Here is a 22,260-nt window from a genome sequence, read left to right as displayed (position 1 = left end):
TTCCTAACTAGAGGGAAAAGGACAATGAAAAAAGTTGTAACTGTCAATACTAATGCTAATAAAGAAGGGAAGAGGACGAGTAGATAATGCATAAAAACCCCCCTTAAGGAGAAGAAAGCGAAGCACAGATCCAGAGATAATTTTTTTTAAAGGAGGGGACAACTGTGAGAGCTGGAAGAAGGGAAGAAAGAAGAGTAAATGAGCTAAAATTGGAGTTACTAATGAGAAAATTGGAGAGAATTCCTTGCAAGTGCCTTTACTATGTTCACAAACAGAAGGGGGTGGGCAGCATTGTGGCGTGCCAGCTCAACTTGCTATCTATGGTGCCATTGAGGAGAAGAGCTCAGCTGAGCAGAATTACTTCCCTTCTGAATAAGAGAGAGAGAGAGAGAGAGAGAGAGAGAGAGATTTACCAGGACAAACCTGGGTGTGTCTCCTTTGGTACACCCTTAACCCTGAAGAACTGAATAGAGCTCTCTGGCCACACCCAACACAAGCCTCTAGAGATTCACCAGAAGTAGACAGTCCACTTAATCTAGAGACATAGTATAACTAGAAAAGCCACCACAGTGAAAAAAAAGAAGGAGAAGAAGAAACCAAAGTATATCTCCACAATGCCAAACAGCAAATGCAGAAGCCAAGGAAACAAGAAAAGGAAGACATCATGATGCTCCCAAATGAACATGACACTCCAATACAAGATTATGAAGATGATGAGATAAAAGAAATGCAAGATACGGATTTCAAAAAATGTATGATAAGAACATTTGGAAGTTCTCAAACACAAATTCTTGAACTACAGAAATCCTTACTGGACAGGGTAGAAAATCTCTCTCATGAAAATGAAATCTTAAGGAGGAATAAAAATGAAATGAGGAATTTAGTAGAACATGAAATTGAGATATTGAAGAGAAATCAAAATGAAATGAAGAATTCAATAGAAAAAATGACAAACACATTTGAGAGCCTTAAAAACAGAGTCAGTGAGATAGAAGAGAGAATATCGGACATAGAAGACAGAGCACAGGAAAGTATACGGTCAAACCAAACACAAGAGGATATTAGAAATCTAAAAAACACTGTTGGGAATCTACAGGATACTATTAAGAAACCCAACATTCTGGTTCTAGGAGTTCCTGAAGTCATGGAGAGAGAGAAAGGGTAAGAAGGCCCTTTTAGTGAGATACTAGCAGAAAACTTCCAAGGTTTAGCGAAGGAAACAGACATCCAAGTACAGGAAGCACATAGAATGCCCAATAAAGAAGACCAAAAGAGATCCCCACCATGACACATTGTAATCAAACTCACCACAGTGAAACATAAAGAAAAGATTCTAAAATGTGCAAGAGAGAAATGTCAGATTACTCTCAGAGGATCTCCAATCAGACTCACAGCTGACTTCTCATCAGAAACCCTACAAGCTAGGAGGGAACGGCGAGATATAGCCCAGGTACTAAGAGAAAAAAACTGCCAGCCCAGAATATTATATCCTGCAAAGCTCTCATTTGTGAATGAAGGTGAAATAAAGACCTTTCATAGCAAACAGAAATTGAAAGCATTTGTCGTCACTCGCCCAGCCCTGCAAAAGATGCTTAAAGATGTGTTACACACAGAAACACAGAAACACGGCCATCAATATGAAAGAAGGTAAAGGAAGAAAATCTCTCAGTAAAAGATCACAGGAAGTTCAAAGCATATATTGGAAATATCTTTGGAAAAATGGCAAGGCAAAGTCACTACTTATCAATAGTTACATTGAATGTAAATGACCTCAACTCTCAAGTTAAAAGGCACAGACTGGCTGAATGGATTGAAAAACAAAACCCATCTATTTGCTGCTTACAAGAAACACATCTTTCCAACAAAGGTGCATGCAGTGAAAGTAAAGGGTTGGAAAAAGATATTCCACATACAGAAACCAAAAAAGAGCTGGTGTAGCCATCTTAATATCAGAAAAAATAGACTTTAACACAAAATTGCTAAAAGAGACAAAGAAGGGCACTATATAATGATTAAGCAATCAATTCAACAGGAAGATGTAACTATTATAAATGTATATGCACCTAATTACATGGCACTGGGCTATTTAAAAGATATGTTAAGGAACTTAAAGGGAGACTTAGACTCCAACACAATCATATTGGGGACTTCAATACTCCACTTTCAGCAACAGACATACCAACCAGACAGAAGATCAACAAGTAAACAGCAGATTTAATCGACACTATAGTCCAAATGGATCTAACAGATATCTACAGAACTTTTCACCTACACTTGAAGAATACACATTCTTCTCAGCAGTACATGGAACCTACTCTAGGATTGACCACAAACTAGGCCATAAAGCAAGTCTCAGCAAACTCAAAAGAACTGAAATCCTACCATGCATCTTCTCAGACCAGAGTGGAATGAAGCTGGAAACTAGCAACTCAGGAATCCCTAGAGCATATGCAAACACATGGAGACTGAACAACATGCTCCTGAATGAACAGTGGGTCACAGAAGAAATCAAAAATAAAAAAACTTTCTGGAAGTAAATGAGGATAACAGCACAACATACCAAAACTTAAGGGATGCAGCAAAAGCAGTGTTATGAGGAAAGTTTATATCAATAGGTGCCGACATCAAGAAATTGGAAAGGCACCAAATAGATGAGCTTTCAATTCACCTCAAGGATCTAGAAAATCTGCAGCAAACCAGACCCAAAAATGGTAGGAGAAGAGAAATAATTAAAGTCAGACATGAAATCAACAGAATTGAATTAAAAAAATTACAAAAGATCAGCCAAACGAACAGCTGTTTTTTTGAAAAAAAATAAACAAAATGGACACTCTATTGGCCCAACTAACTAAAAAAAGAAAAGACCCAAATCAATAAAATCAGAGATGAAAAAGGGAATGTAACAACAGACACCACAGAAATAAAAAGAGTCATCAGAAATTACTACAAAGATTTGTATGCCAAAAACAGGAAAATCTACCACTAATGGATAGACTCCTGGACACATACAACCTACCTAAATTGAACCATGAAGACACAGAAAACTTAAACAGACGCTTAACTGAGTCAGAACTGAATCAGTAATAAAGGCCCTCCCAACAAAGAAAAGCCCAGGACCAGATGGATTCACTGCTGAATTCTACCAGATATTTAAAGAACTAACTCCAATTCTTATCAAACTATTCAGAAAAATCAAAACAGAGGGAATCCTCCCAAACTCTTTCTATGAAGCCAGCAGCACCTTAATTCCTAAACCTGAAAAAGATGCAGCATTGAAAGAGAATTACAGACCAATATCCCTGATGAACATAGACACAAAAATTCTCAATAAAATTCTGGCCAATAGAATGCAACAACACATCAGAAATATCATCCACCCAGACCAAGTGGGATTTATCCCTGGTATGCAGGGATGGTTCAACATTCGCAAATCAATCAATGTGATACACCACATTAACAGACTGCAGAAGAAAAACCATATGATTATCTCAATGGATGCAGAGAAAACATTTGATAAAATACAACACCCTTTCGTGATGAAAACTAAGCAAATTGGGTATAGAAGAAACATTCCTCAATACAATCAAAGCAATTTATGAAAAACCCACGGCCAGCATCCTATTGAGTGGGGAAAAGTTGGAAGCATTCCCACTAGATCTGGTAGCAGTCAGGGATGCCCGCTGTCATCACTGCTATTCAATATAGTTCTGGAAGTTTTAGCCAGAGCCTTTAGGCAAGAAAAAGAAATTAAAGGGATACAAATTGGGAAGGAAGAACTCAAACTATCCCTCTTATTGCAGATGATATGATTCTTTATTTAGGGAACCCAAAGAACTCTGCTAAGACACTATTGGAACTCACAGAAGAGTTTGGCAAAGTAGCAGGATGTAAAATCAATGCACAAAAATCAACAGCCTTTGTATACACAAGCAATGCCATGGCTGAGAAAGAAGTGCTATAATCAATCCCATTCACAATAGCTGCAAAAACAATCAAATACCTTGAAATAATCTTAAACAAGGATGTTAAAGATCTCTACAATGAGAATTACAAAATCTTAAAGAGAGAAATAGAAGAGTATACCAAAAAAATGGAAAAATCTTCCATGCTCATGGATTGGAAGATTCAATATCATCAAAATGTCCATTCTCCCAAAATCAATTTATAGATTCAATGCAATACCAATCAAGATACCGAAGACCTTCTTCTCAGATCTGGAAAAAACGATGCTGAAATTCATATGGAGACACAGGAGACCTCGAATAGCTAAAGCAATCTTGTACAACAAAAACAAAGCTGGAGGCATCACAACACCAGATTTCAGGACATACTACAGGACAGTTGTTATCAAAACAGCATGGTACTGGTACAGAAACAGTTGGATAGATCAACGGAACAGAATAGAAACATCAGAAATCAATCCAAACATCTACAGCCAACTTGTATTTGATCAAGGATCTAAAATAATTTCCTGGAGCAAAGACAGTCTATTCAATAAACTGTGCTGGGAAAACTGGATTTCCATGTGCAGAAGCATGAAGCAAGACCCCTACCTTACACCTTACACAAAAATTCACTCAACATGGATTAAAGACCTAAATCTACAACCCAATACTATCAAACTATTAGGGAACATTGGAGAAACCCTGAAAGATATTGGCACCGGCAAAGACTTCTTGGAAAAGACCCGGGAGGCATAGGCAGTGGAATCCAAAATTAACTATTGGGATTGTATGAAATTGAGAAGCTTCTGTACTGAAAAAGGAACAGTCAGGAAAGAGCAGAGGTAACCAACAGAATGGGAAAAAATATTTGCAAACTATGCAACTGATAAAGGATTAATAACCAGAATTTACAAAGAGATCAAGAAACTCCACAACAATAAACAAACAACCCACTTAAGAGATGGGCCAAGGACCTCAATAGACATTTTTCCAAAGAGGAAATCCAAATGGCAAACAGACTCATGAAAAAATGATCAGGATCACTAGCCATCAGGGAAATGCAAATCAAAACCACAATGAGGTTTCACCTCACCCCGGTTAGAATGGCTCGCATACAGAAATCTACCAACAACAGATGTAGGCGAGGATGTAGGGAAAAAGGCACACTAATCCACTGTTGGTGGGAATGCTAGCTGGTTAAGCCACTAAGGAAGTCAGTTTGGAGATTCTTCAGAAACCTGAATATAACCCTGCTATCAACCCAGCCATCCCACTCCTTGGAATTTACCCAAAGGAAATTAAATTGACAAACAAAAAGCTGTCTGCACATTAATGTTTACTGCAGTTCAATTCACAATAGCTAAGACCTGGAATCAACCTAAATGCCCATCCACAGTAGACTGGATAAAGAAATCATGGGACATGTACTCTATATAATACTATACTGCAGTAAAAAGCAATGAAATCCAGTCACTTGAAACAAAATGGAGGAATCTGGAAAACATCATGCTGAGTGAAATAAGCCAGTCCCAAAGGGACAAATATTGTATGTTCTCCCTGGTGGGTGACAACTAACAGAGCACCTGTTGAAGTGAAATGGACACTTCGAGAAACAGTGACTTGATCAGCCCTTGCCCTGACTTGATGAACAACTTAATACTTTATTCCTTTTAGTATTTTTTGTTCTACTTAATACTATTGGTTGAACTCTGTAATTAATACACAATTATTCTTAGGTGTTTAAATTTAACTGAAAAGGGATCTCTGTTAAATGTAAGAGTGGGAATAACAGAGGGAGGAGATGTACAATTTGGGACATGTTCAAGCTGAGTTACCCCAAATGGTGGAGTTAGAAATGTGCCAGGGAATTCCAGTACAATCCCATCAAGGTGGCATGTACCAATGCCATCTCACTAGTCCAAGTGATCAATTTCAGTTCACAATTGATCATACTGATAGGTCTAAGAATCAAAGGGATCACAGAAACAAGACTAGTGTCTGCTAATACTAACTGATAGAATTAAAAATGGAGAGAGCGATCCAACATGGGAAGCGAGATATACAGCAGACTCATAGAATGGCGGATGTCCTAAACAGCACTCTGGCCTCAGAATCAGCCCTTAAGGCATTTGGATATGGTTGAGGAGCCCATGAGAGTATTTTAGGCATGGAAAGCCAAGACAGTGTGGCAAAAAAAAAAAAAAAAAAAGAGCTAAATGAAAGATCTCTGCAAGTGAGATCCCAGTGGAAAGAACAGGTCATCAAAGAAGGAGGTACCTTTCTCTGAAGGGAGGAGAGAACTTCCACTTTGACTATGACCTAAATAAGATCAGAGTCAGCGAACTCAAAAGGCCTCCATAGCCTTGGCATCTCACGACAAGAGCCTTAGGTGATCACCGATGCCATAAACAAGAGTGTCAATTTGTAAGTCAACAACAGGAGTCATTGTGCACTTACTCCTCATGTAGGATCTCTGTCCTTAATGTGCTATAAATTGTGATTTAATGCTGTAAGTAGTACTGAAACAGTATTTTTCACTCTGTGTTTCTGTGTGGGTGCAAACTGTTGAAATCTTTACTTAATATATGCTAAATTGATCTTCTGTATATAAAGATAATTGAAAATGAATCTTGATGTGAATGGAAAGGGAGAGGGAGTGGGAGAGGGGAGGGTTGTGTGTGGGAGGGAAGTTAGGGGTGGGAAAAGGCCACTGTAATCCAAAAGTTGCACTTTGGAAATTTATATTCATTAAATAAAAGTTAAAAAAAATAAATTGAATGGCTGTGAAAGAAAATTGGAACATAGAATAGGGCACTAGTCTTGTGGTCATCAAATTTATGTTCTACTCCTGATTTTCATACATTTGAGCTTTGTAATGTTGGATAAGAAATTTAGTGCAACTCTGACAGTAAGTCCCTTAAGTTGAAATAATAAGACTGTCTTACAGATTTCAGAAAGAAATGCAGTGAGATTAAGATGTAACACCTCCCATGTGAAAGTGCTTGGTAACTCCTAAGATGCCAAAGAAACATAACCCTATTTAGGTTCCTACACTATATCTTGAATCTGCATAAGCAGCCAGGTTTTCTTGGTACTGTCTTTATGATCAAACTGATAGAGTGGATGAGTGGAGGAGACGGGTAGAGAGACCAGTTTGAAGAATAAAATGGGTGGGAATCTGTTACACCAGCCTAGGGTCCTGGAGACAGGATGGATTGAAAGTCATATTCAGGGGTCATTCAAAGGGGGAAATTAAGTAAGTGAAGGTGCAGATGCATGCAGATGTGTGATGCTATCTATCACTGAGAAAGGAAATGGCAAAAGTAAGGTGAGAGGACTGGGGTGGGTTGAACAGGACTTGTAATTACTTAGATGTGTGGTGTGAGGGTGAGAAAGTCACTGAAGTAACTCCAGGACTCCAACATGGGAATGTGAATTATTTTGGTGCCTTTGCTAGTAGGATGTTCAGGAGGAGCAGAACTGGAGAGTCCAAGTTCCAGAAGGTAGATGGAAACATGGGCCCATGCACAGGCATTTGGAGGGATGTATTGTTTCAGGACAAGAAGAAACTGAACTAGAGGTAAACAGACTGGGAAAATTTGAGGGACTGATAGATCAGTGATAGCACTGATAGATTAGGGAGCTTCCTGGGCTAGGACTCACTCTGGACTTTATTAAGGGATAAGAGAATAGCATAATCTGAAGAAATAATTTAACTTGTTTTTAAAAAACATCAAACACAGTAGATAAAGTACTATAAAATAGAATTACTTCAAATTATATGAAGCCCACATTTCATTGCAACTTAGATGCATTTGGAGTATCTAATGTATCTGATATAATATGCAGAAATACCCCTCACCACCAAATATGCTCATTTGAAATCTCTGGATAGCGGCACCTATCAGAGAGTGTGCTTAATGAGTTGACTTCTCTAAAAATGTCTGGATTCCTTCACAATTCATTCATACACAGTGACCCTGTAAACAGGAAAATCAACTAGAAAATACAATGCAGTTTTAGATATCATTCAAATTAGAAAGAGAATACAACATCATTTAGTTCATCTAAGAATGTATGAAATCATTGCAAAGAAAATTAAACTTGTAACACATAAAATATCTTAGTAAATGAGATATACATTATATGCTGGTGAGACTAACGTGTAGCAGCAGGAAGCAAACTGAATGCAGTAGAGCAATTGGGAAATAACTTTTAAAACAGTACTGGTTAAAAGTGGAAAATATTTGGGTTTATAATGTACTTCTGCTAATATTACAAGTAGACCACCTATATATGTAGTGCAGTACAATTTTACGTGGTATAGAAGTAAAATCATATTTGGATAAAGAGACAGATCAGGTAACTGTAGGATAAAAATAAAACAAGATTTTACTTTCATTCAAGAAGGAGTGCCTGTTACTAGACTTCCTCTGTCACTGAAAACAACCAGAAAAATACAAAATAGCTATTTTCCCCCCACTGTGTCACAGTCAGCACTGAACTGGATTCCTGACAGAAGAAAAATAAATTGAGCCTCAATTTCTCCAAATTTGTCCCTAGAAGCCCTAGAAACACTTTCTGAAATGTAAGTGGAGGGGGAAGCCAAGGCGATCATGAAAATATTTCTGTATTGAGGAGACACAGATTAAGAAAAGAGAATGATGCAGCTGAGAATTTTAGATATACTAGAAAAAAGATATATAGATATGGAAAAAGAGAGACGAGCAGGAGCAAGGAAAGGATGGAGGGAAGGAGACAGAGAGATGGAGAAGGAGAAAGAAGAATTGTGTACAGAGTCCATTTGAATCTTTGTCTGCTTACTCTATGGGTGTACGGGGTGAAGCTCAATCGGGCTGAGTAAAAGTGACTGGAATGTTGAGTAGAACAGTCCAAGTACTCACACAGTTTTGGGACAAAATTGTATCTATGAAATACATGAAAACTGACCTTTACACTAATAAAAATTACAAAATAAGTGAATTATGACCAGATATACTAGAGAATACTTGTTTCTCTTTGTGAAAACTCAAAACTTGTATCATAAGGCACACAAATATACCCTGAGAAATGTGAAGGATACATCAGAGAGAGTAATTTCATGGCATTGAGATTTTTTTCTTTACCCAGAATTCTACAAATTTATCAGTTGCCATTTTTAATAAACAGCACCATTCATTGCCCATTAGGGCAATTAAAATATGACTTTCTGAGTCCTTAGTTCATGCACATTTTATTAAAACACTACAGAGCTCTGGTGCAGTCATACCCTCTTAGAGGAGGAGAGAAGCAGTTCTGTTTAAAACAACTTACCGGGTTCTGATGGCACCAAAGGACACATGAAGGTGAGCTCAAAGAAGAATAACCTGAATGCAGACAAGTCACAGAATATAATTACAAACTATCCCTGAAATAGAATGATTTAAAAACTCACAAGTAGGAGGGAGGTTTGGTACTTGCTTTTCAAAATGTTCATAAAGTTCCAATGATAAATTTCCTGTTCTCTTTATCTATGGACATACTGAGAAAACCTGTAGCTAACTGAAAGTTAAACTGTCTTCACAAAGTGTTAATAAACCCATCTTGCCATCTTTAGTCTCTCAGAGAAGGCAAATGGAATCACAAACAATGTTACACTAGAAAATATTTTCTACCTTCTTTTTTACAATGGAAAATAGCATCCATTGTGATAACACCAGGAGTACAATCTGTGCCTCAAATTCAGCTCTTCCTTTGCAATTCTGTCTTCCTTAAATGTGACTGTCTCCTTCTCTGTCTGAAAATTGTCATGGCCAAACGTGGAGATTGTGTTGACGATCCTGAGGTCAGCCTTCTCCAGAGCATACCATTTGTTCTGTACCAGCAAGGAGCTGAGGTGGTTTAGCAGGTGCTTCTTGGTTTGTACCACACAGGTTTTCAGTTTGACACTCTTTCATCAACTCACTGTAGTGGACAAATAACCCAGAGGGTAGATGCTTCTTTGGCTTTTGAGCTTGTTCAACTTCATGAAATCAGTCGTCTCATCTTGACCAAATACTTGGTTCACAAACTTGTTGTTCCAGCTGTTCCTGGATCCAGTCAAGTTTCTTGGCCACAGCGTTCCCACACAACTGGACCTCCATCATGAATACAGGTAAATAAGAAGGAGGGCGTGTCCATGGTGACCAAAGTAGATCCAGAACCCCTGGTGGTTTTAGGCATCATTGGCTACATGGAAAGCCTTCAAAGACAGGTGTTCAAACTATCTTTGCTTAGTGTATCAGCAATGAGTGAAAACGAGTCTTAGGTAATAATTGTCATAAAACACAGAAGGACATCATCAAACACTGCATGAAATGGCAGGATTACACTGGCAAAAAAGCAGCTGGAGGACTTCAAGAGCATGAGACAGTAATGCCCAGTCAGCAGTATCACTACCCCCATCCAGAAGTCCCTGCTTCCTCTACCCCACCAGAAACTGCCTTCTTCACCAACAATATTTTTAAAGCATGACACGAAATTTCCCTTCTAAAGTGGCCACAGCTGTGTGATGACAAAAGGCTCTGCATTTTTATGTGGCACATCTTTTGGTGCATGTGAAAGCTAGTTTTATTTTTCCTCACTTTCTTAGATGATGGCAACAGCATGATAGTTTTGCTTTCATTAGCTATTTTGTACTTAATCTCAGCATGTGGGTTCAATTATTGGAGAACCCAGTCTGGTGGGGAGCAAGGGTTGGTCTCTTTACAGTTTCCTCATCTGGTAGATCCTCTGGTCTCTCTTCATAGCAGAAAAAACATGGCTTCTCTGGCTAAATGTAAGCAGATTTTACTGTTTCACATTTTCCCTGAGTTAGTAATAAGGACAATGTTTTGTTGTCATGGTTACTGCTGATCTGAAGCCCATGAAATTTGTGAAATATATTAAGGACATTGTCATGTTAGATCCTTAAGCATGTTCATAATTTGAAACAATATTTACCAAATATAATCTGATTGTTAATACTAAAGATGCTCCCATATTAATAAATTTCTGCTACAAGACTGGTTTCTATACATACTGAGTTAATGACTATATTATTTAATGTATATTTTTAAATATCAAAGTCATTTCAATGACAAATAGTGACAGAGACCTTGCTGTTGATCTTCATTGTTTGGGTAGACTTAGATGTTCTACTCCTCTACCTTCACAGGCTCTCTAAATCACTGGTTCAAATCAGCATTCATCTCAAATGTCAGGAGCCCCCAACTGTTGTCACTGATCATTGGCCAGGAAATAATCCAATTTTCTTACTTTCACAGGAGCTTATTTCCCGGAAAGGTTGAATTGCTCTCTTCCAATTTCTTAAATTTCTCATGTGGCATCTTGTAAAATCTTGAAATTTCATTTTGATCTCCAGCCAATTGTTCATGAAATAACTTACAGACTGTTCCAGAATCAACTGGCTTTAGACCACCACCAAGTCATTTTTTTCAGCTTGATATCAGCTAACTTCAGCACTTCTTACCAATGTTGTTTAATTTTTTATTTCACTTTCAAAATTGTGTTCTCATTTGCTTCTGTTTTTCTTTTTCTTCTAATTTTGAGTATTTCTCACCTTCCAATCAGCAATTTATACTCCCTAACACTTAGAGCAGGAAACAGAATTCACCAAAAAAGTTTTTGTATATTTACCATTAGTGACACCTTGGAGTTACTGTTGCTTTTCCCACTTCCGTAAGGCAAGTATATGGGTCATGGAAATGCTGCATAAGTATACAATTTCATGGCAGGAAGCAGTCTTGGGGTACAACAAGGAAGATATGGCTTCCCTCTACAAGATGCTGTGTTGAAGTCTCAGAAAGACTATTTTGGAGCATCAGCAGATTCCATGAGTGCAATTTAGTTAACACAATCATAACAATGATTGAAGCATTCAAAATTGCTGCTAAGTTCTTGTCACAGTTAAATCCCTGCATCACTAGCTGTTAAAAGTTAGATACCAATACGAGGTCATTGGCATGACTCAGGGTGCTTTTGAATTATCTTGCCCAAGGGTGCCATCAGATCCTTGTTCAGTAAACCCCACCAGTCATGGTGATCTGTATCTGACCACAGAAACACATGCAATAGATCTTCATGGGACACTTTTTTAGGCACTCTAAGAGTTCTGATATGATCCAGTGTATCTGTAGCTGGTGAGAAGCTCTAATTAATACAAAAAAAGAGAGATGTTCACCCACCAACGCTGTGATAAAAAGCTCAAAAGATCATATGATTTTTCCAAATATTTGCATTTTCTTCAAAATTTATCCTGGAAGCCATAAACTTGTATCACCTGTCTGTTCTCTTGATTCCCTGGGAAAATGGTGATCCATTCCCAGTAATTAACCTGAGGCAATGTAGCTGTCTCACTGGCAGTCTTTCCTTAGTCAACACAATTTATCATAAACAAGCAATTTGTATCTGGTGATGTGCCCCTAGTGCTAAACATTTCTATGAGATGATGAAATCACCCATGTATATCTCAGAGCCAGTGACTGGACATCACCAATCCTGCATGCTGTTTTTTCTTGTTATGGTTTCTGAAGGTTTCTCTTGCAGACACTCTTGATGCAGGACTCAGACAGCTGGTTATACCTATTCAGTTGATTTATCTGCTGCTCTGCCTTCTTGGTGAACATATTCTTGTACATAAAGCAACCTCCCTAAATCAGCTACCTCTAAGTCAGTCCCATGCCACCACTGTTGAAATATATGCTAGAGGCACACTTGGGCATGGTCTCCGACCACTTTTGGTCAGTCATCATCAGTGTGGGTTGCCAGCTCTCCCCGAGATTCTTGGGCACCAGTTGCTGCAGCTCAGAAGATGAGTTCTGTAATGTGGAGATTCATGTTGAAGCCAAGATGTACAATCTCCCCTATTGATAACTTAACAGAACTAATATTAACTTTGGAGTTAAAGGCTCCTCTAGACTTACATAGCAAAGTCTCTGTTTATAGTACCAATAAGAGGCCCAACTCCCCTCCAGAAAAAAAATCTGAATACATTTTAAAGCAAAACAAAAGGAGTCATTCAACACGCAAAAATTCACAATGGAAGACATTATTTAAAACTATTAAAAATTTAGACAAGTGAAGAAGTTGGAAAGTGGTACTATGACTAGGAGAAAAAAATAAAACAAACAGAAATAGAAGTCATTAGAATTATGAAGTTAAATTCAAAACCTTTAAGACAGTTATTATCCACATCTGAAAGGAAAATAAGGACACCATGTGAGAGGCCCTAGATATAAAACAGAACAAAATGAGAGCCCTAAAGGTAAAATTACATATGAAATGTTTCATGGAATTGGGCTGGAAAATGAAGTACAAAGGATTAGGAAGTGAATTTGAATATATTTCAATAGAAATTACACAGGTTGAAACCAGGAAAACAAGTCAAGAAAAATGCACAAAAGCCTCAGTATACACACAAGTCTTGACACACAAGTTACTGAGGTGAGAAACAGAGGAGTGGATGAATACAAATGTTTTTAAATAAATGCTTTAATTATTTTAACATGTGGTGAAAATTACGAAACATAGAGTCAAAGAGGTCCTTATAAACCAAGGAGGATGTACACAAATAAACCCATACGAAACCTAAGTTGCTGAAAGGCAGTAACAGAAACATCTTCAGAGAAAAGAGATTGTATACAGAATAGCATATATTTTCCAACACAGTTTGGCTATTTTTCCATTACTTTATAAAGTATGATCAGCTTGAGAAGTCTCAAAAAATATTTGCTGGAATCCCAAAATATTGGTAGTTCAAATGATGCTATCAAAAAGGAGGATGAGCACACATCTTATCCTTGTACTGTCTTACCTCTCATATTAGGGTCAAACTAGTTGACAGATTCAACCTTCAGAGTGCTGAGAATACAATGGAGGTCCTGCTGTCTTCCTACAGACAGAAACCCTTTGGCATGGTTTTGGATCAAGACAAATGGAGTTTAAGTACAATCAGGTCAAATCAACAACTATAAAAAAATCACAACCCAATATAACAAAAATGACAACAAAAAGAAACCGAGTCCCAACCTATCTATACCAGGGTCCTTGTGCCCTCTGTGTGGTTCTCAGGGCTCATCGTTTTTTTGTACTCACTTTAAACTATGGCAGATACACAGTTTTATGCTCCAAAAACAGAGTAGATGTTTTCCCCACCCTGATCGCCTCCTTTTTCCTCACTGGTTCTGAAGCCTGCCCTGCGGTTACAGACTATGTTCCAACATAAAGCCAGCTACAAAGCTAAAGGTTGATGCAACTTTTTTATCAGGAAGGAGAAGATCCAATAGCCTGTCTGAAGAAAAGGTAATTGTTAAAGTTACTCTGGCATGTGAACAGGGTGAAAACTGGACTAAGGAAAATACAGACAGTAGTCACTTGACTAGGATCTGCTCCAGGAAAAGGATGATGTAATGAATCAAGTGACATTTTAGGCTATGAACTGACTTGTCATTACACACATTGCCTATACCCACCAGGTCAGGCTGCTGGGAAAACCGTCCTTTCAAATGTGAGCTTTATCAGAACTGCCACATTAAGAAGGGAAACTACCCTCTAGTATTAGATTTGTGAGCAATGAGGTATGGAAGGGTGACTGGTTTACAGTTGGGTAGGGGTAGGTTGGAGTATAGGGGACCATTAGTAGGGTTGTTGGAAGGAGTTGGGGAGAAGATAAGAGGAAGATGAGGAAAAGAGGATAACACACAAAGCAAGGCAAGGTGATGGTCTGGTATGAACAGAGGAAGAACTGGGTATGGATTTAATTAAGGTCAAGTAGTAGGAAAGAGTTTAATCAGTTGAGGAATGGGAGAAAGTTGGGGCAGAAAAATATGAAATATGCTGATTGCATTGTGGGGTCGCCTCATGGTTTACAAAGAAAAGAGAATGGGGTGGAAGGTGGGTTATATATTAAAATGATAGAGCCAAAGGAATGAAGGTGAAGTTAGGGTGGAGGACAAGGGACAGGGGTCAGAAAATGGTCCATATTAATGTTAAGGCCTGTGTACAAGCTCAGAGAATGCAGCTGTGTTGTAGGAGGGGCTGCAGGGTCTTAAAGAATCTAATACAGTGGCTCAGAAGGAAGGTGAGGCCAAGATGAGTGCAAGCAGTGGGAGGCAATGATATAGGCCCCCAAGGAGGCTTGGATAGAGAACCTAAGTGAGGATAAGTTCATTGTGGAAGATAGACTGGGTGATGCTCAGGTGCAGAGCTAGAATAAGGGTAAGGTTGTAATGGAGAAAAAGGAGAAGGATGAGATCAGGCTGGAGGAGAGAGGGAAGGTGAGGTTCATGTTTTAGACCAGGGGTAGAGGAAGGCTGGAGTGAAGGACCAGTTGAGGGGATGAGGCTAGGATGCAGGTCTACAGATTGATGAGATCACTGTAGAGGATCAGAGGGTAAGATTGGGGTGTACAACAAGAAGCAAGAGGCTGATATGGTGGACCAAAAGGAGGGTAAGGCTAAGGTGGAGGGTCATAGGACTTTGATGCTAGTGTGTAGGACAATAAAGAGACTGAGGTCAGTGCTGAGAAATCAAAAGAGGGTAAAGTAACATGGAGGACAAGGAAGGTGAATCTGTGGTGGTGGAGTGTCAGAAGGAATATGAGGATTGTTTGGAGGTCAAAGAGCATAAGGCCAAGGAATAGAGTTTCAAATGTAGGGTAAGGCCAGGATACATGATAATGAGAGTGACCAGAATACAAAATGAGAAGAGGTTTAAGACTGGTGTGGAAATAAGAAGGAGGCTGATGCTGGGTTGAAAGAACAGAAAGAGGGTAAGGCTGGAATGCAGGACAGAGATTGAAGCTAGAATGGGCGATCAGAAGTAGGGTGAGTTTACTGTGGCACATTAAAACTGGGAGTGAAGGATGTAGTACTAGAATGAGGTCTTGAGGCTAGTATGGATGAACTGGGGTAGTGTGAGGCTTGGCTAGAGGACCAGGAACAGGCTGAGTTGGGGTCAAGGGCCAGAAAGAGGTTGAAGCTGAGGTGCAGGACTGGGGGGGGGTGAAATTGAGCTGAAAGACCAGAACGAAGGTCAGGCTGTGGCCATAGAACCATGAGGAGGTTGAGGTTCAAGAGAAGGGTCAGGAGTGTGAGGTTGGGGAGGAGGACTTGAGTGAAGCTGGGATGGAGGATAAGGAGAGTTAGAGCAAGGTGGAAGATGACCAGGAGGGTGAGATTCAGTGGAGAGCCAGTAGGAGGGTGAGGCCATTGTGGGAGATCAGAAAGTTATTGAGATCAGGGTGGGGGACCAAAAGGAGGATAAGACCTGTATAAGGTAGGAGAAGGAGGACCATTCTGTTAAAGAGGGCTAGAAGGGGTGGTGGTGCTTGGGTGGAGGACTAGGGGGAGGGTGAGGCTTATTCGGGAGAAGAGAAAGGAGATGATGCCGGTGAGCATGGCCACAGGGAAAGTTAAGCCGGGTTGGTGGATGAGAAGGAGGGTGAGGCTGGTTTGAAAAAACTGAAGGTGAACAAGTCTGTTGTTTAGGATCACAATGAGGCTGAGGCCTGTGTGCAAAAATGGTAGGGCTAAGCTTAGGTAGTGAACCAGGAGGAGGGCGAGGCTGAGGTGGAGGTTGTGGAGGAGGGCAAGGCTGCAATGGAGGACCAAGATGGTGAGGCTGGGGTGGAGGTCCAGGATGATGGTGAAGGTGGAATGGATGCCTTGGAGGGGGTGACTGAAGTGGAGAATGAGGAGGAAGGAGAGGTTGAGGTTGATGAGCAGAAGGAATTTGGCGGTGATGTAAAGAACTGGAAGGAGGATGATGATGGTGTGAATGACCAGGATGCTGTAGAGGACCAGGAGGAGGGTGACGCCAGTGTGGGAGAGAAGAGTGATGGTGAGGTGTGGCTGGAAGACCAGTAGGAGTCTGAAGCTCAGGGGGAGGACAAGGATGCTGGTAAGATTTGGGTGGCGGGCTAGAATGGGGGTGAGGCTGGGGTAAAGAATAAGGGGGAAGATGGCGATAAAATGCAAAAATTATATGTGGCTTATCTGTCATTTTTTTCAGAAGAGGCTTCTTGGTGCTCCTCAAGTAAAAATGAGTAACAGGCATATGTCCAGGTCCACTACAGTTTTTATATCACATACCAGCCCAAGGCAACACTCATTATGACACCTACATGCCCCTCCCCACTGGGTAATGAATAGGCACCACCAATCAGGGAAATGGCCCCTTGGTATAGGTTCAAGAGTAGTCAGGGGAAATAGAATAGAGAAGAAAAAGGCCTTTTATAATAATATTTCCTGTTCTTGGGGTAAACATGTAGCTTTGTTTCTAAGTAAGCAAGAGTGATCAAAGGCCAGGGGTACAGTTAGAATGCTGGGGCCTAGAAAAGATAGTCTGATGCAGGAATCAGGAAATGTGGGAAGAAGTCAATGCCTTATTCTCCTTTATAATTATAGACTTTTTCCATCATTTATATTTTTATTGAAAAATATGGTCCTGATGACAGTGCTGAATCAGAATAATAAGGGCAAAGTTTGAGGATGAGGAGGAAGTTTAATCCTCACTGAATGAGGATGGAATAGACTAGGAATCCAAAGAACCAAATCATGCTGAATGAGGATAGTGTGGGGCTTTCAGTTACTGCAAAAGGGAATTTGGAATGAAGATATGACAATGGCAGGTCTACCTAATGGAAAGTCAGGAATAAATAATAAATTGCTGAAGCCATTTGCTTGTCTGATAAAATATTTATAACAGATATAAATTCAGTTCCTTGAGAAACATGCTTGATGGGTTGACTCTACCAAGAGGACATTTTAATAGCAGGATGTTAGATGCACAACTAATAAGGATGTTACAAAATTTTATTTGTGCAGGGTCTGAAAGAGACAAATTATCGTTTTAATATTCCAGTATTTCACTAATCATGTTGAAGCCTACTCAGCCTGGAGTCTATGCTTATTGTGACCCCAATTATTCAGCTGATTTATATTGTGTTATAATAAATTCATGCTTCTGCTAATGCTGACCAGGGATGGCTGTATTACTCTGCACCTTCAGCTAGATTTCTCAGGGCCAGTTTCTTGAATTGACAGGCAAATATTACTTATCTGATTGGACAATATAGTTAGTTACAACCCTTAGTTAGCTATGAAATATGAAATGATATTTCATAATTTCATGTCATAATAATATAAAAATGAAAGACATTCAGTACAGTTATAATATTTTTCCACAAAATGAGGTAATCAGAAATGCTATGTCCATTTCTCCAGTGTGGAGGATGGGAACAATCAAAGAAGGAATTCTAGGGGCCAGCACTGTGGTGCAGTAGGTTCAAGCCCTGGCCTGAAGCACCAGCATCACATATGGGCACCGGTTCTAGTCCTGGCTGTTCCTCTTCCAATCCAGTTCTCTGCTATAGCCTGGGAAAGCAGTAGAGGATAGCCCAAGTGCTTGGGTCCCTGTACCCATGTGGGAGATCTGGAAGAAGCTCCTGGCTCCTGGCTTCAGATTGGCTCAACTCTGGCAATTGCGGCTTTCTAGGGAGTGAACCAAAGGATGGAAGACCTCTCTCTGTGTCTCTACTTCTCTCTGTAACTCTGTTTTGCAAATAAATAAAATAAATATTTTAAAAAAAGGGAATTCTGTTAGGTAGACAATGGTTGACAAAACTGTTAGATGAAAACTTGAGTCAGAAAAGGGGAGATTTAGGAGGTAGTACAAAATAGAATAGAAGCTAAAAGAACAGTATGAGCAAAGGTGAAGAGATGGGGGAATAGGGCCAACTAACTAGGATTTACCAAAATATAATGATAGGAACAAAAAACTTTATGTTCACACAACTTGGAAACAATCATTTACAGCAGCATTATTAATGCTAATAAATAGTGAGAATAAATCACAATTTTCAACAATTAATGAATAGATAATTCAGACAATAGAATATCATTCATATATATATATATACACACTATTTAATGTTAAAAATGAAGTACTGATAAGTGCTATGACATTAATGAACCCTGAAAATGTTATGATAAGTGAAAGAAGCCAGTAATAACGGGTAATATAATGTAAGATTCTATTTGTAGGAAATGTCTAGGACAGGAAATGCCTTAGAGAGAAAACAGATCACTGGTTTCCAATGTCAAGGGAAGACAGAGGGACTTAAGGGGTAATGATAAGTGCTAAAGGGTTTTTTTTTCAATGTGATAAAATAAAGTTGATTGTGGTAATGTTTACACAACTCTGTGAATATACTAGGGAACACTGAATTTTGTTAGTTTAAATGGGTGAAATTCATGGTATGTGAAACATACAGGAGTACTCTAAAGTTTATGTGAAAATGAACCATAGAGATACATTAATTTTTGTATAATTTTGAAATCAATGCATAGTTTTTCATAGTACATATTCCCCATGACTTCTTAAAGCCTCTTTATATCTCTATAATCAGGCTTTATAAAATCAGTATAAAAGGCAGTATATGGGTAATTTTCCTACTTCTCTATTTTAAAAAATATATATGAATATATATGAATATATATTTAATACATTTAACATTTTTGACATTTTAATTTAAAGGGAAAAATACCTAATTTTTGAAATAAATTTTAAATGGACAAAAAGACTGCATTTTGCAGAAGGGTACAATGAAATTCTTGTATAATTTATCCTGAAAACATGAACTAAGTGTATGTAGGTTGTGTATCATCACTGTAGATAAGAAATAACTTTTTGTAAATTTTATTAAATTGTATAGTGTTAGTTGAAAGTTCTTTATTAGTTTGATTCATAATGTAGACTCTAAATGGATAATAACTGTATGCCATTCTTCTGATTTCTATGGGGATTTACAGGAAATCCCTCATTATTTTTTAACAAGTCAAAACCTATTGGGTAGTGCTACAAATTTGGGGATGTATAATTCCTTAGCATTTCTGTATGACACTTAGGTGATATCTCTTGGCATTCTCATCCACAGAAGACTTCAAGACAACACACTTCATATACATGTGTATTTAAAAATACTCATATATATGCATATATATATAAGGAATATGCTAGTAAGATGGGATTAATTCATTTGATTTAGAAAAATGATCTATCACTGAGAAAGGCCAGTCAACACAAATATTCCAGATCCTCAGGCAGGTATATCTGCTTACTACAACCAAAGCCTTGCTATTGTGACTTAAGCTAACTAGTAGGGGCTATCATTGTGATTCAGTGCATTGAGCTGCTGCTTGCAATACTGGCATGTCATATCAGACTGCTGGTCTGAATCCTGGATGCTCAGCTTCTGAATTAGCTCCCTGATAATGCACCTAGGAAGGCCCTGGATTATAGTCCAAGTAATTGGGCCCTTGCAACCCAGATGGGAACCCAGATGTAGTCCCTGCCCCTGGCTTTGGCCTGGCCCAGCCATAGCTTTTGCCACCACAGGATGGAAGATATTCCTCTCTCTCTCTCTGCCTCCCTCCCTGTGTGTGTTTGAGAGAGAAAGATCTCCTTCACACTTTGTAGTTCTGCCTTTCAAATAAATAAATATAACTGTTGAAATATTAAAAAAGAAAGTAATCTAGTAAGAGGGAGCTATCCCACTGTTTTATATTAGTAAGTACAGAAATCCCGTTATCTTAATTACTATTAAAGGAAAACATGAATGACAGGATGATCCTGTATGTCTTGGTAAATGGTATTCACTATACATCAATAAACTGGTATCCTGGATTACTAAACAATCTCTTCTGGGATTGGAGTTAGTTTTTAAGAGCTGATGAACACAGCCTAATGGGAAAAATAGTTTCAGAATCTGAAGTGCCATGATCACTTGTTACTCTGTAAGGCCCTGTTTGAATAACCATTTCTGCATTTTCATTGATTCCTGATTTTATTTAAAATGCAAAGAGGAAGACATGTGCTTTAAGAAAAAATGACCTAGTATCTATTCCTGACAAGGGATGCCATTTACAACATCAAAATTAATTCATTCTTGAATGTTGACCTTTTGCTATGTATCCTCTTAGGATCTGGGCAGCAGCAGTGAATTACAGCTCTTAGACAATCACATAATCATAAGGCTAAGTGATCAACACTCTATGGAATATTGTGTTGCTAAGACAGGTTGGTGAGAAGGTGAGGTTGTATTAAATGCATTTCTTAGAAAAGATTTATGTATGAGGCCCATTCTGTGGCATAATGAGTTAAGCTACTGCCTGTAACGTCAGCATCCTATATGGGTGCTTGTTCAAGTACCAGCTGCTCCACTTCCAATAAAACTCCTTGCTAATGAGCCAGGGGAAACAGTGTAGGATGGCCCAAATGCTTAGGCCTCTGAACCCAACTGGGAGACTCAGAAGAAGCTCCTAGCTCCTGGTTTCTGTCTGGCCCAACCCCAGCCATTGCAGCCATTTGGGATGTGAACTAGTGGATAGAAGATCTCTCTCTCTCTCTCTGCCTCTGCATCTCTCTCTGCAACATTTCTGTTCAAACAAATAAATACAAGTTTAATAAATAATAAATATCTGGTAGGGCATAAAGTATTTACCTGTATCCTAACAATTGATAAGCTAAAATATTTTCAACACATGGAAAAATGGCATAAATATCAGATATTCTCCCCCAATGCAAATTAAATGTAGACAAGATTATTTCCCAAGAATAAAAATAAAAGCATTTTAAAATTCAGGGTATTGTTCTATACAAACTAGATGACAAGTACTGAAAGGTAAAAGTCTTTACGAAACATAAGTGTCACAGAATGAAAAGCTTATTAACAAAAGTAAATTGTGGGCTGGTCTGGATAAATTAGGCTTGATGAACAGAAATTTAAAAACAGAAGGACAGCATGAAGAAAGGTGGAAAAAAGGAATATAAGCCCAATTAACTCAGCATTTGATCAAATCCAATGACAAGGAAGGAAATAAAATCATGCCCACTCAGTAATGTGGAAATGAATGTTCATGGCACTATTAACATTCAGCTGATAAATGAATAATTCATACAACAGAATTGTATTCTTCTAAAGAGTCTAACATTATCTGGCAATAAGAAGAAAGGAGATTTGGGAGATATCATGCTATGGATAGATCATTAAAGTACTATACTAAGTAAAAGAAGCCAGTCATAAAGGGCTTCATATTGCAGGGCTCTGGCTCTAATTGTATGCAATGCCCCAAGCAAGCAGACCTTTGGAGAAAACACTGATAAATGGTTTTGTAGGACTAAGGAAGAAAGAGGGGATGAAAGGTTGATGAATAAGTGATCCAGGGTTTCTTTGCAAGGTGATACAAATAGTCCAAAATTGATTGTGGTAGTGTTACCCAACTCCTGGAGCATACTG

At 38.7% G+C, this 22,260-nt stretch overlaps 1 protein-coding gene across 1 annotated transcript in view; it reads right to left on the bottom strand.

The window, feature by feature from the left end:
* Window positions 1-22,260, bottom strand: part of FBH1 (F-box DNA helicase 1) — an 81,474-nt gene that overhangs the window by 34,167 nt on the left and 25,047 nt on the right. Inside the window, exon 4 of the mRNA XM_070054990.1 lies at window positions 9,258-9,310. Coding sequence (XP_069911091.1) covers window positions 9,258-9,310 — 53 coding nt within the window. The remainder of the gene's footprint in view (window positions 1-9,257; window positions 9,311-22,260) is intronic.

This window comes from Oryctolagus cuniculus, chromosome 13 (genome assembly GCF_964237555.1).
Source record: "Oryctolagus cuniculus chromosome 13, mOryCun1.1, whole genome shotgun sequence".
Taxonomy (NCBI): domain Eukaryota; kingdom Metazoa; phylum Chordata; class Mammalia; order Lagomorpha; family Leporidae; genus Oryctolagus; species Oryctolagus cuniculus.
Note: the sequence above shows the minus strand (reverse complement) of the source record. Positions and strands in the feature narration are given on the sequence as shown.